General features: G+C 43.8%; 1 protein-coding gene across 2 annotated transcripts in view; it reads right to left on the bottom strand.

Moving 5' to 3' along the window:
- The window catches only part of prex1 (phosphatidylinositol-3,4,5-trisphosphate-dependent Rac exchange factor 1), a 78049-nt gene that overhangs the window by 22547 nt on the left and 39701 nt on the right, over positions 1–15801 (bottom strand). For both annotated transcript variants that reach the window (XR_004795185.2, XM_035644172.2), the window contains exons 11-20: positions 14734–14834; positions 12505–12608; positions 11790–11839; positions 9777–9852; positions 8944–9016; positions 6383–6528; positions 4659–4751; positions 2669–2817; positions 2476–2561; positions 399–538 (exon numbers count right to left, since the gene is read on the bottom strand). Coding sequence is in view for 1 of the 2 variants with exons in the window: in XM_035644172.2 (XP_035500065.1) it covers positions 399–538; positions 2476–2561; positions 2669–2817; positions 4659–4751; positions 6383–6528; positions 8944–9016; positions 9777–9852; positions 11790–11839; positions 12505–12608; positions 14734–14834 (1018 nt within the window). In the remaining variant the exon portion in view is untranslated. The remainder of the gene's footprint in view (positions 1–398; positions 539–2475; positions 2562–2668; positions 2818–4658; positions 4752–6382; positions 6529–8943; positions 9017–9776; positions 9853–11789; positions 11840–12504; positions 12609–14733; positions 14835–15801) is intronic.

Below are 15801 nucleotides of genomic sequence, written 5' to 3'. Positions count from 1 at the left end.
CTCCCCTAATTGTGTTTTTTAACGTGACGTCTCAGAGCAGGAATGTCCGGGTCACTGGGCCTCTATTGGTCTGTTCGCCCGTCAAATGTGAATTTAGTGAGCTGTCCCACGTTGTGGACAGGTTTGGTTTATTAACTTCCGAGGCTACAACCGATACTAATCATGATGCCTTGTGGCTTTATGTGGCTTGTATTAACTTATAAAAACACTTGGGATGTTCCCTGTTGCAGTGAGAGCCACCACGACACCATGTTGAGAGTGGGATGATGTGGTTTGTTTAGAGCTTTTTGACTCATAAATATACTTCTTTAAAATAAAATGCTCTCAACATATTCGAACACTGCTCTAGTGGAGAAAAGATTGTGAGTGCGGGCTCGTTTCCCTGCGTCCCCCCTCACCATCTGCAAAGGCTCCTGGTGTGTGTGTTGTGCAGTGAAGTGCTCCAGAACCTCTTCATGGCCGCTGCGGTTGACGTTGTTGCCGTTGACTTTTAGGACGACCTGGCCAGGCTGGAGACCTGCCCCCGCTGCCTCCCAGCCTGCGTGTCAACAGAGGGGCAGAGGTCAAGGGTCACCGGCTGCCATAAATACAGTGGAACTGTCTACAACACATTGTGCTTTTATGGAAAACAAGAAATTGGAGTAGAGAGGTGGAGATGTTCATGTTCAAATGTGCGTCTCCAATGTCCATGGAAGAAAAATTCGGTTAAATGTTTTAAATCAAAGTAAAAAAAAATTCCACAGACATTTTGGGAGAAAAATAATCTTCTTTCGGACTCAATTCCCACATCTGTGCAAATCCTCACCCCTCTATGTTTGTCCAGGAAAACAGAAAATGACTTGGCTCAGCGCTGTAACACACTGTTCCAGGCTACTGATGGCTTTACAGCCTGGAAGTCCAATCAACACCTCCATCGTCCTCCATCTAAAAATACCAGGGCTGACATCACTTCCTCCCAGGGTGCTAGCAATTACCTAACTTCAAGGCCACTTGACCCATGATTGGTTAGCACATGGGGCTGATTTAGGAACTGAAAATAAGAAACTAAACTGAAGACACTGTAGAAAAAAAACCTGCTCCCCGTACACCAGCAGGGAGCCAGAAGTGATACAGGACACTAGGAAGGTATGAAAAGGGAGAAGGAGCGTGGACGGGAAGGGGAAAGGAGAGAGGCGGGGGGAAAGTGTAGGAGAGAAAGTGAAGAAGTTCCTCTGCCATAATAAATAAAAAATAGAAAAACAGAAGAGATCACATTCTTTCCCCTCCTCAATGTTTTTGTGTGTCCTCTCATACTCCTGTCTGGTTTGCACATTGGGATTTTATCCCTCATCATAAATATCCCATTTTTTCTATTTCAGGACAGTTTAGGTTTTTACAAACATCTGGTTAGGGAGTGAGAAGGAAGAATGAGAAGGTAGAACAAAAGTATGGGTGTTTTTCAGTTACAGATTACACTTTTTGCAGCTCTGACCACAGAGCAGTGTGAGTGTGTGTGTGTGTGTGCGTGTGTGTGTGTGTGTGTGTGTGTGTGTGTGTGTGTGCTCGCGTGCGCCCTATTAGGGCTCTGAACCCTAACCGCAGGCTGTCTGTTTGACAGGTGGCTATAAAAACCTAATAAAGGCTCACTGAAAGCAGAAGGTAACAGGTGGTTAGAGGCTCCAGTTACCTCATCTTTTCTTCGAATCCGTCCGAAATTATTTTTGTCTTTCTGACACTGTAAACATTTCCGAAGCATGTGTCGACACTGATGCTAAAATAACAAGGTAAAATCCTTGCGTGTGAGCCATAACCAAAATAAATGTCAGTTGTAAATGAATTCAAGAAATTTGTTTTATTTATAGTTTTATTAACTTTCCCTTGGAAATGTGAAATGTTTCCATTACACATACACACTGATGCTACTATACTACATCCTTTCTTGTGATTGTGTTTACAATTATGATTATTTATGTCCAACTTCACATTACGTGGGTGATGACAAGAGAAGCATTTTTTGACTACATGCTTCTTTACGACTGCGTATGTGAAATACGTTTTATCTTTGCTGGCTCGACAAGAAGCTGTTTAAAGTCTGATTAATTTGCCCCAAGTGATATAACTTGAATGAAGCAATTACTTGGGGTAGAATACTACAAGTTAGAAAAAATGACCTCCCAGACTTCTGTTACCAACTTCTAATCCCTGCTTGAGGTTAGTAGCTCGAGGCTACATTAGCATCTCTAAACACATCCAGATCTCCAACCGAACTGTCAATTGTCGAGTTGCATTTTGGCTAATGTGATTAATGTAAAGAACATTGCATTTCATGTTCTGCTGCATCGCCTTTCCTTTTTTTGATCTGTCCATCACAAGTCCGACAATGTTATAGAAGTGCAAGCACATGAAGTAGTGATGATGAAACCCACCCACTAACCCCCAGAGAAAGCATCAAGGTGATTGTATTGGCTCAAGAGGTCGGTTGAAGCGGTCACTCACCTTTCCTGACAGCGTGGACATGAGGAGGGGCAGAGCCACAGAGTCTGAAGGAGAGGCTGTCTGGGTTGTCAGGGATCTTCACGATCCTGGAAGAGGAAAGGCTGGTGAGATCAATGTACGTGTTTATGTGTGTGTGTGTGTGTGTGTGTGTGTGTGTGTGTGCGTGCGTGCGTGCGTGCATGCGTTCCCTCACTCCTTGGCCTTGGTGGCGACCAGCAGTCGCAGGGAGCGTCGTATGTAGAAGGCCTGGCTGATCATGGTTTCCACCTCGGACAGGGGCCTGAGGAACAGAAGGTCCTCGTTGATGGTGTAGATCTTCCTGCCCACCTGCAGACCAGCCATCTGGACGGGACAGACGGGACAGAATGCTTAACTGATTTTTAGTGTTGCACTTTGTTTCAACTCCACCTAAATTGAAGACTTTTGAGAAGGGGAACATTCAATGTGTGCATTACCACCCACGTGTCCCAGTGAGATCTAAACTTTGCAGCGTAAGTCTGAGGAAGAAGTACAATTAAAAGTTTTTTACCTGACTTGTTTATTACTCAAAATCAAGTCCCTGTTCAGTTTATGAGCCTCCAGGAGGATGTTGTATTCCATCTTCCGTCATAAGAATATTCTTTTTTTATGGAGGGAGTGCGCATCAAAACGGGCTACTAGATGTAAATACGCTGCATTATGTTTATATCAGAGTCTCCTGTCTGCTGCTTGTTGGATTTGCACACATTTCCAGAATGAAGCGCAACGTTCAGGTTACACAATAACGCACATATGAAAACAGAGATGAACTTTATTTACATTTCTCTTTCGAACGTAGCCACACGGTTCTATTTGCAGTCAGTGGTGGTTTGCGTTTTCCTAAATGTAATCTGACCATTTGCAGTCATATATCAGCATCTAAAACCCTTTTTTTTTGGAATGACAGACACCCTGCACCGCAGCCCGCCACACTTCATTAAATGCAGTCATCTTGCACATCTTCAGTCACGTTGTGAGAATAATGCCGCCTCTGTACGCCCGCTGTGTGAGTCCAGTGTCCTGGGCACAGATCCGGTGGGGTGGCCTTGGCTGAGCCGGGCCCCAACTTTGGATAACGGCCCAAGATGGAGGTAGGAGCGACTGGGAGGAGTCACAGCCATCTGAATGTAGAAGGATGTGTGTGCGCGTGTGTGCGTGCGTGCGTGTGATTATACAGCATGGGTGCTGGTCTGCACGTGACTTTCTATAATAGTATCATACAGTGAAAGAGCCCTGTGTGTGGGTGAGTGTCTCTCAGCCCCCTTTTCAGAGGCCCATGGGAATCAGCTGAGCTTCATTCACTGTGTTGGCACACAGGCTGTGTCACAACTCGCAATCCTGTTATTTTGGCCGACGGGGGACATGGGGGATGAATAACAGCGACGGAGAGCGAGAAATTGAGGGGGAAAAAAGGTGCAGGGGGGAGCAAAGGAGAGAGGGTTTTTACTGTGGAGAGGAAGACGGTTAAACTGGAGGAAAGCTGAGGAAAAAGGATTTTCAATCTCTGGACCAATGGCACAACTAGGGCATGGTCCTGAAGGAAAACATTTACCAGAAGCTGTAACATGTCTGTCAACCAGAGTATGGTGACATGAAGCACAAGGCAAAATCACAGGAAAAGGGAAGGAGAATATACTCGCATTAGACCTGCCATAAGGCAGTGGTTCAACCTGAGGGGAGGGCCCCCCTGGGGGGCACAGACCCACTACAGGGGGGGAGGAATAAACAAAAGAGCTTGTCGAAGAAGTCTCTGAAGTCCATTGCCACAGATATGACAGTGGTTATTCTTACTGCCTGTTTCTGAATACAATATAATCATATATAACAAAATACTGTCATATAATATACAGTATAATAGCACTACATGTTTTGTTAAAAAGCTTTAAATAAGTCAACTTTTTTGAGTCTGTGTGTGTGTTTTGTGTGTGTTCGCGCACGCATGTGTATTTTGGTGTAGGTGATGTGAGCAAGCATGTCTAATGGCACTACTGCCAATCAGAAGAAAATTCTTCAGAAGAGAACGAATGCAGACTGACAGCAGCCATCCAAACAGTAGACAGCCATTAACTACTGGAACTAATACCCCACGGCAGGAAGGGGATGCTTTGTGTGTGTGTGTGTGTGTGTGTGTGTGTATGTGTGTGTGTGTGTGTGTTGACCATTACCTCAGCATGTGAGCCCCTGGTGACAGATTTCACCACAATGGCCTTGTTTTTCTCCTCAATCTCAAAGCCGTAGTCTTCCTCCTCAGGGTGAATCTGGCACAGAGAAAATCACCTAATTATTTCTACACATTTACACAGGTGACTTGACAGGCTTGAATATCCGTCACCGCTTCAGCATCATGGGTATTCAAGTCGCAGAGGAGTTGTCACGACACGCGCATTCTTATTCCGTGATCATTTTATCTGCAGTAACACAGTGATATACTCTCTCTGGGTGGTCTTTTTTCTTAGTCCTGCACATTTGAAATTTGTGATTTTCATCGCACGTCAGGTGTTTCACATCCGAGCATGTCCTCAGCTTCTCATGTTGTATTCCCCGGTGGGGACGGGGGCTTAGTTTTAACGCTGTCATCGCCAAGCACATTAGCCGGCTCTCATTAGGTAAGTTGCTGAGGCCATCTTCCTGCTGCACGGACCTGATAAGATGTGGATCTCGGCTGTTACATCGGAAGGGAGATGGCTGCGGTAAATAAAGAGTTCCTGCACTTCGCTTCAGTAATAGCCAGGAGGGAGGATTAGTTCTGCTAATCAAGGGGGAAAAAAGCCACTTCTTGTGGAAAGCCAGACAGCGTGGCTTCTTCCCGCTCTGATACGGAAAAAAGGGAAGCCAGCGATGCTTCTAGGTTTCCCCCAAGATTATAATCTTAACCAAACAGTTGGCTTTCTGTTTAAAGCCTCTGGAAAATACTGCCCGCTAGACCCAGAACTGTGAACACTGACCTCATTTCATGTGCCCAATAAATACACATCGTTGATGTTTTGGTAATGAACATTCATACAGCTAAATTATACAAAACAAAGTGATACTCTTACCATGCAAAAAAACAAGTGAACTACTGAAGAAGCCTCATGTTCGTCCCGTGATTACATGTATGCGACAATGAATCCAAATGTTGCCTTTTTTTCCCAGGCACTCCCCGTTTTGTCCTTTACTGAATCAGTTTTCTTTTACCTGGTCTAAATATAGAACAGGACTGTGCACATAACTTTGTGTTTGTATTTCTGTTACGTCCATCTATCTTTAAATGAGGGAGAATGCACAGTGTATATACACAACAGGAGACCGCAATAACATTAGCAGCACAACTGGGACTTCATTACATGAGACAACACGTATTATGATGCTGATTGATCACAGCAACTTCAGGACTTTACTGTCATCAAAGCAGCCTCCGCTCCCAGGCGGGGGGAGGGAGTGATTCTGTGTGACGCTAATTACATCTACCTGTGGACACAGACACACACACACACACACACACACACACACACACACACACACACACACACCGAGTGAAGGATATAGTGGACGTCAGTATGTCAGTTCAATTAGCTATAAAATACAAACCTGTTCTATTATAAGTGTGTAGACAGAGCATGTCACTGCACGCGTCATGTATATACAGGCACAGCAATGTGATGAAAGTCATGTATCTATAAATAAAATGTTGAAAACGTGGGATTGTGTGCATCCATTCACATGCGACCACTGTGCCCCATCCTTTGCCACGTGCTTGTTTCAGTGCATTCTCTTCATTATTCTCAGTATTTTCTCTGTCTGACAGAATTTGAAGCTCGTTACCCGTGCGTCCATGTAAAGTATAAACACGTGACAGAATGTTGAAGTGTGTTCGCATGCGAGTGCGTGTGCGTGTGTTCCAGCTCACCACCAGCGACTTGGCCAAGATGTTTTCGATGAGTTTGAAGTCGTTGCGCTGGAGCTGCTTGCTCTTGCTGCTGGTTCCCTCCGTCTCCTCGTCCGCATAGAAACGGAAGAACTGGGACTCATCTTTGAACTCACTCTTCTCCAAGACTAAAGAGGGAAAACACACACAGAAAAGAGTTATGTGACAAACAGCAATCAGATCACATGTAAAGTGTGTTGTTTTTGCGACTTCACAAACCTGTGGCGATACATGCGTTTGCTCATGCGGAGAGCAAAAGAAGACGCCATTTAACGTGTGGACGCACAACACGATAAGGGTTAATTAGCTCATGAGCTAATGATGCAAGCAGAAACATCTGGAGCCAAAAAAACACACCTGGGTCGTATGGGCAGCACAGGACAGGGCTGGGAAGACTCTCCAGAGAACACAAGAAAGAGTCTGTTGTGTGAGTGGGGGGGTGTTTATGAAGCCCGTGTTGGGTTAGTCCCACTGCAACACGAGGCACTCAACAGAGGTCATGGAGCACATTACAGATGCCTCTCTACTCACATCGTCTTTTTCCGAGCCTGGGCAAAAATGCCATACAATAACCCTTCTGCTGATATCTTTATTGTTTCTCTGATACGGAGCTACGCCACTGATATCAGACCCTAAATCACAGTATGTTTAGTCTGCTTAACAGCTATTTTCTTAAGTGCAATGTCCTCATCCTGTTATTTTCTTTGCATCATTGAATTGTGAAACATGCTGCTCTTTCCAAATTATTTTCCATTCATGGTGGTCAGGAGTTTTCCATTCTCGCCAAGTAGCAGCACAAGCATCAGATACAACTAAACAGGTGCAAATGAACAAGTATGCCAAAACTGTGACAGGACAGCCCCCTTTGTACAATATATAATGTAACAGCTGGCACTGACATCATTTGCCTCTGCTTTTTGATGTTCACGTCTGAACTCAGGCCATGATGTGGGCGAAAGATTTTATTTTGTCGAGCAAAATTAAGAAAATATCCATCTTGTTTAGGTCTTGGAGTAGTTACCATTAAGTGACGTGAGGCCCAAAGCCTCACACACATTGGCAGACCTCCGAGCAAGGATATTTCCTAATCTTACAATTGTGTGTGTAGGTGTATGACTGCGTAAGGCCAGTACAGGCAACACTGAATGCCAAAGGTACCCAGGTGTTTAGGGATGTGGACAGCATCTGGCACGCTCAGACAAACAAAAGCCTTCAAGAACTTATTACACGCGCGCGCCACACCCACTACACACTTGCACTGGCCTCACGCCAACACAAACGTGAGCCGTTTCCCTTTGAGTCACAGAGGCCGTGGCCTCATAATGCACTGACTGGAGGGTGTGCTACTCTGGAAGTTCAGTCATACCCTAATAACCACACACACACACACACGACAGATATGTAGATGAATGAAGTGCGCAGGTAAGGGCAGATGAAAGACGTACAGTATTAACTGTGTTGTCTATTAGCAGTGATCCCCCCACCAGCGAGGGGCCAGACAGAAGGAAGAAAAAAGAGGCGAGAAAGAAAGAAAAGTTCAAGAGGAACCAGGTGACAGAGCAGCACATGCGCTGAGTAAGGACTAAAGAGAGTGGCGTGAGGACAGGTGAGGTGAGGAGAGGTGCGGTGGGCAGACAGGCTGGAGAGAGCCAGGTTGTGACCCTGAGGGAGGGTGAGAAGAGGGCGAGATAAAAGAGAACAGGTGACTCCTTCCAGCAGATGGTCGTGGCAGGGACGAGTATGTGTGAGAGTGAGCGAGAGAAGGTGAAGAGAAAGGCCACACTGTGACCGCCTGGGAGGGGCTGCAAGTATGTAAATGAAGGTAAACTGATTTTTGAAAAGGCTTTTCATCACGTGCGATTTGTTGTGCAAAGTTTTTTCCATTATAAAATTAAAATGAGATTTAATTTACCTGTCGACAAATCGTAGAATGTGTAACAATGACCTTCGTCTTTGATTCAGACATCAACTGCTTCTTACTACTCCAACACTCAGCTATGTCTTATAAGTGGTTCTCACTTCACAGATAACTTGGCCAGTGAAGACGAGCAGTTCAATTCTAGGCCTGCCACCAGTGGTCACGGATCGGCGGACGGCCTCAGACAGACGTGTAGAAAAGCCAAATAGACTCTGGTTAGGGTACACTGCTAATGCTGTTTACGCTCAACACTACAGGGCTCGAACCGAAGCCGCTCCACTTCAACGTGGTCGCCGAGGTTACCGGCTCGACTGGGTGTGCTGATTTACAATGCTCCTTTTTCAACCTATGACAGCATGACAGAGTAGAGGCTAATATTGTTATTATTTTTGATGGGTATAGAGGAAGAGTGACTGGGCCTATGAGAGACAAATTGCATTAGAGGAGAATAGAGCAGCAGAGAAGATAGGATACACCACAACTGTTGGAGAGAACACAAGAAAAAATTTAAAAAAGCACCATGAATTAGTCAAAGTGCATCTGATCCGTCGTGAAACTAAACCGACGTCGCATGTTTACCCATCCTTCGTGCACGTATGTGTGTGAGAGAGAGAACTGAACTGACCGTGGTGCATGAAGCCGTTGTTGCAGAGCCCCACGCCCAGCGTCACGGCGTCCTCTCGGGTCGAGCAGTCTCCCTGGGAAACCAAACCAATGACGCACACACACACAGTCGGTCAGTTTTTCCGATGCCTGTTTACACCTTCTCATACTCAGCAGACTACAGCACGGCTGGCCCGGGCTATCTGTTTTCCGTCTGCTTGCGGGTGTGAAGATGGTGATTTGTTAACCCCGGCTTGTGTTGAATAAAGACAATGAGAGATGAAGGAAACCGATTCTATTTGTCCAGTTATCTTTGAGCATGTGCATGGAGCTACTGTGTTACAATGAGTTTCCCCTTAATTGCACCTTCGAAAACAAAGAGGGCTCAGCTGAGAATATGATAGGGGGTTTATCTTTTGGATAAGTCACATTTCGACTATGCAAAATAACATTTTTACTTTCAAATCATTTTAGATTTGTAATAATTAATTACATAATAGCATACTGTGCTTTCGCACAGCAACCATAGCTTTCCATGCTTCTATATTCTCTGCTGGTTTTGTGTGGAAACTCAATTGTATAAGTAAGTCCTTGTCGGTGCTCTCAAAAGTCACTGAATGGTGACAAATGTCTTTTTTCTTTTCTTTTAACAAAATAATGTAGATGCCTCAGTTTGTTTCCTCCACATGCAACGCTACACTAATTTGATAGATTTGACAAAGGACTGTAAAATAATACAAAATTCACTTCTGCAAAAGGTGCTCATTTATAGTAACGACAGTTGTTATGATTTGACGCAGCCTCGGGGCCTTGTTGGCATTGTTTGGATTGGAGTACAACAGAGAGTGATTCTACCTGCGAGAGTAGCCAGTCCACCAGTTTGCTCGCAGGCACCACAGATTTGAAGGTTTTCAGATGATGGTCTCTGTCCCTAAAGGAACATAAAAAAAAAGGGTTTCACACAATGTACTTTCACTTAACAATGAAGGGAGGCTCGCAGAAAGAAAAAAAAGAACAAACTCAGCGGTACATGTCTTTAAACAAACAAAACCTCTACACTACCTGTTATATTGAATTACTGAAGAAACACGCAAAGGAGAACATTGTCTCTAGTCAAGAGAAATTTTGAGAAAACATTGGTTCCATCATTTTTATGATGTTGGTACTGTTGTGTGTCTCTAAACTAAACACTTTACATTCATGACCTTTTAAAGGTAAAATCGGCCTGCTGGTTGTGTCAACATGTGAAACAGGAAGCGCCGCAGAGGATGTATGGTTGCTCGTGTGACTCAGTGGGTGTATCACAGCCGATAAAAAATGAACAGCATCTTCTATTTGCATGAACGTCTCAACGTTCGAGAGTAAATCATGGGCTTTATCGGGACCACCCATGCTCGAAACTGCCGCATTCAGATCAAAAGCCCAATACAACATGTGAGACAATGTGTGCACTGATTGACGGCACAAACATCGCCCTGAAACAACACGAACAGAGAACTGCCTCCACACACATCATGTGGATATCATTTGTTTTTCTGTTTCAGTAACAGCATCGTCCATTTGATCACATGTTATTAATCTTATCCACTGAATTTCTAATGTTATAAAACCGTCTGGCACTTTGTCACTCAACAAAGTTTAATCAAAACAGAGGTGCAGTTTATGATTATTTATGATCCATAAAATGTGCAACAATCCATCACTTAAACGTTATAATTAATGGTTGCTTCTCACAATGCCAGATTAGTGATGAACTTAAATAGACACCAGGCCATATTGCATAATAACTGGATGGCAGGCAGAGGGATCGCCTTTGTATGTTAATAGGATTTGTCCCCGGACCAAGAGCTCTTTGTTTGCACCGATGGAAACCTCGGCACTTCAATCAGCGGCTGAGCAATGGAGGGACAGATAGAGACAGAGAGGGGGGGGGGGGGGGGGGGGGGGGGGGGGGGGGAGTATGAAGGGACAGAGAGTGTGTGTGTGTGTGTGTGCGTGTCTCAGTGTGTGTGTGTGTGTGTGTTTGAGGGGGTGTCAGAGGGAGACGATGTCCGTTTCCTGTGCTTCTGTAAAACTGAATTTGGGCTTCTATTCCGACTTAAACCATCCGATTGAAAACTTTTGTGAAGTGAAATCCCTTCAGTGGACTAATTTGAGGGTTCAGAGGTAAAGATTACACTGATTTAACCCTCAGTTAATGTTTAAAATTAAAAAAAGTTTAAGCTTATTGTTGGTGTAAAGGAACAATTAGGGGGCTGATGGAGTGGTGCGTTTGTATATTAACATATGGGTGGGGGGGGTTCTTACATTCAGGGATGTGTTTATGTACATATATTCTACATTGTAGTGTTAACATTTGTCAGTATGTGTACTGCATATGTAGGCAAGAAAGTGAGAGCTTCTGTGTGTAAAATAATAAATGACTGATATGGTTTAAAAAAAATTCTAAAATCCTTATTTGCACTTGAATAGTGTACATTTATAAAAATGATCTAACATATATTCAACAAACCCACCACGCTGTAGCGATTGAGACGAATGCTCACAATGAATGACTCTTCTTAATCCTTTAAGAGCCGCCTCAGACAAACCTCCAGTCATGAAAACCAACCCGTCGTCTTCCAGCGGAATTGAATGTTGAACCTACAGCAGCTCAAACGTGGACGCGGTGTTTAGGTTGGAGAGGAAAGAGGGCGGAGGGCTGAGGGCTGTCGTCCTTGGCAATACCACTGTTTGTTCAGTCATTACAGGAAAGGTGACGTGGGCTGCACGTGAGCCCTTCATGAATATGCATTCATGCACCTGGATGGCAGGAGCATTAACATATGGGGGGGGGGGGGGAGAAAATTGAGAAGGGCAGGTACTTACTTGATGACAGGCGTGTGGAGGCTGTGGATGCGGCAGTACAGCCTGACGCCCTAAAGGAGAAGAAAAGGGGGAAAGAAATGAGCCGCTGAGTCACAGAACACACACACCTTGGATAAACAAGTACAAGCATGGCTTCAGGACAAGAGATTTCAGTTGGCATAACGGGGCCTGAGAACAGATGCAAGCCAGCATAACCACCTTATATTCATTTGAACATTTATGTCAATTTTTTTTTTAAATAAGGTTGCTGAATTAAGTTCTCTTTGAGAAAGGATTAGTGCCTCCAGGGATCCTACTAGAATTGTTGCATAAACAGTTAAATATTTGCATAAATCATTAGAAGACAGCCACCAACATTTATGCTTATGTGAACGTTCAAAAAAATGTACATGCATAAGGTACTTTTGTACTGTATTAAAGTGTAGAAATGTCACAATGACAAAAACTAACGATCCAAAGAAAATATGCTGATAATGTTGGACCAAGTCTTTTTTTTATTTAAGGTATATTAAATAGGTTTATCTTTTAATTTAACATCGGAAGAACAATTCACAACTGATATGACACATACACGCAACATTCAACTAAATCTGTGCAGTTGCTTCGTGCATCTCTCTTTTGACTTCTTACTCCTTTCAATTACAGTCAATCTGATAAATGGATCCTGTATTTTTCTCCACTTCCTATCAAACACCAGGAGCAGATTCACAATCACCTTCGACATGATGTCCTCCATCTCACTGCGGGCCTTGTAGGTGCCGTCGTCGTAGCGGAAGCGGTACAACACCTGCTCGTTCTTGAACTGGTGCTTGTCTGACACTGAAAATATCAGCAGAGGAGAAAGTGTCACCTCAGCTGGGCTCCAGTTCAAGTGTCCCCCCCCCTTAAGCAAACTACGAGTTGTTTCTTTCACATCCTTGTCTAATATAGACATCTATGTTCCTATCATCTGTCACATTTTAATGGCTGGCATGTCTGCAATGTGTGTAATACTTGCCAGTGCTCTCTGGTATCGCTCTATTAGAAGTTGGCCTTTGTAAGTATGTCAGTCGAGCTCGGTGCTCACTTGAGGATGGCTAATGGTTGAGCCAAAATATTTCTGGATATACCCTCGCGGACGCCAAATAAGTTACTCAATATTTGTTTTCAGAGTTGAATCCTTCCCGAGTCCCCCTCTCGAATACATTTTGCAAAGTGAGGGGAAGCAGAGGCTTCGTGCTGTTTGGAGTACAGTGGAGGTTTTTAATCTATTCTTATGCCAAACGATTTATGCACTTAGTCTGCTGCGGTGGGCTAAGTACAGAAGTGAGGCAAGAAGCAAATATTTGGGTAAAACACTGCAGTTTTAAATGATTGTTTGCGTTGGTTAAAGCCATGACATTCAAATATTTAACATGGCCGACCGCTGTCAATTCTTATTAAAAAGAAATTTCCAAACCAGCATTAATAAACTGAGAAACATCCAAACCAACTTCTTGTTTACAATCAATCCAACACGGACAATGGACTATAGCGTACACAAACAGATGCTGACGCTGAAAAGAGCCAAACGGAGGCAGTTTGGTTCCACCACAACAGGTTGGCACGGGCTCAAACAAGCTGCTGTTTTTCTCAGTCTAGACTCAAAATGGCCTCGTAAAAAACCAAAAAAACGCACTGAAAAATCCGCCATTGTAAGTTGTCGAAATTGTGGAATTCAAAGTGGATGAGAGTGATGGATGAATTATTACGGGAGCGAGGGAGACGTCAAAACTGCAAACGTTCAAGTGTGAACCGGTGTGTTTACGGGCTCGAACATGTACAGCTATTTGGGATCGAGTTTGCATTTGGTACTCTTACGATGCATGCGGTTGACTGTCTCTCCTTTAACTGTATGTGTGTCTTGTAGAAGCACAGATCAGTTGTGGTGTAGATTGACAGATTCAATTTGCCACCATGTCACGTATGCCTCTCTGTGTCTGACTTTTTTTTTCATTAAGTGGCGAATACCTACTGTACGATTTGCCTGCAGGGCCTGAGCCTCTCCAGTTTTGCCCACAAAGCCTCATTGCTATCCCACATCCTATCCCTGCATGTCATCATTGTCTCTCTCTGTGACCGTGGGCGACTGTGAAGGAGGATTTCAGGGGATTTTCCACAGGTATTAAAGAATACAAACAAATCAGCAGTTTTTTCCCTGGGAGGGCGGTGGGTTTAAATCACGACGGCGGTCTGCTCTTGATGTGCACAAGAGCCCCCTTCAGCCACACTCTGGACAATTGTGTCCATACATTATTTATAGTTGCGTGCGCGCGTTCCATTTTGAGATTAGCGCGACTGTGGATGCCCGACTCCAGATAAATATCAGGGAAGGAGAAATAATGCCCGACACATTTCAATAATTATTGTTATCGGAAAATATCTTTGGATCATGGTCACTTTGACCCTAAGATAAGATAAGATGGGACGTTATTAATCCCTCGCCGGGGGAACATTTACTTGTTACAGCACCAGCAAGAATAAGTGTGGAAATATCACAAAATATAGCAAAGATATACAATCAATTTTTTTTTAAAGCTATATAGTATAATATATACGTATATTATACTATATAAGTATGTATACATAAGTATGAGTATTGGCTTGTGAAAGAAGGCTGAGGCCAAAAGAAGTGAGGGACACGTTCATAACAAGAATGAGCGAGTGGAACAATTATAGAAGGAGAATGTGAATCCGAAAACTAGAAAACAACAGGCCAAGAACCAGAGGATGAGATGACAAAACAAACTGTAAATTATCACAAAAACATGACAAGGGGAGATACAAAGCGCAGGAAATAGGAGTCAAAACTATAAAAGAATAGAAGATGACAGACGGGGTTTTTTTGTGGTTTTTTTAAGTAGAGTAAAATAGAGGGTATGAGAAGAGGAGAGGGACAGAAATTAAGGATTTTGTTTGGTCTCACCGTGGTGTATGATGCCATTTTCCAGCAAGGCTTGTCCCAGGTTGACCCCTTCGTCGGGTTTGCTGATCTCTCCGCTCTCTATCAGCCATGACACAAACTCACTGAGGACACAAGACAGAGAAGCGCATTATGAGGCGTGCGTTCGTAACGTGATAATCTGCTCACTGTTTTTCGTCTTTTGAGATCGCCTCCATCTTTGGCACGGTGCTCCTTTGTTTTGGTGTTTTTGCAAGGAACTCCACACAGCAATCACCGGTCGACGGGGCGGTGTGGGTGCCACAGTGTCTCTGTGTTTGCTTTCTTGGATTCCTGTTGATACCGTTGGCAATTCATGGCAGTAGCTGTGTTTCCAATCCGTGTTCTGCCATCGAGGGACAATTTGTTGAAGCTAAGCATTCACCATCGTCATCATCAGCACACTCTTTTAAAAAAGAGGTCCAATGGCAGTTAAATCATTTGGATCTCCAAAGTATAAAAGCAATAAACAATGTACAGTGTGAAAATAAGGAATCATTAATGTTGCACAAAATGTTGAATAAATGGTAACCCAGAAAAGGGTTAGTAACCATCGGACTAAATCCTGATAAAGCATCTACCATGGTAACAGGGATCCACTAGTGTAGCTAGTAAGCTCATATGGGAAAACTGACTTTTTGAAACAGACTATTCCCAACTGCTAAAGAATGGCTTCGCTTGTTTGCTTGTACTGGATTTTAAATGATGCATGAAATTCCTTGTAGTGTTTAGATGTAGAATGTCTTGCAAGCAGAGCCCATTGATTTCAGTAGGATCCAGTGACACAACAAGTCTAATCTACACTGAAGCTGAGCTGGCCTTTACATCTTCTGACAGCCTGAGAGTTGTAACCAAATGGTTACAGGTTGTTTTTTTAACCTACTTTGACCAGTGACAAAAAAAAAATAACCTACATATTCTCAGAATATGTAGTTGGGTTTTTTTTGGCTTCAAATATCCCACAGACCCACTTTGGATCGACCTTCCAAAATACGAGCGCTGCAGCTCTGCTCATGTCTTTTCACAGTCAGTGTGCGCTGAACAAATGTTTGA

Source organism: Scophthalmus maximus, chromosome 3, assembly GCF_022379125.1.
Source record: "Scophthalmus maximus strain ysfricsl-2021 chromosome 3, ASM2237912v1, whole genome shotgun sequence".
Lineage (NCBI taxonomy): Eukaryota > Metazoa > Chordata > Actinopteri > Pleuronectiformes > Scophthalmidae > Scophthalmus > Scophthalmus maximus.
This window is presented reverse-complemented; position numbering and strand designations above follow the sequence as displayed.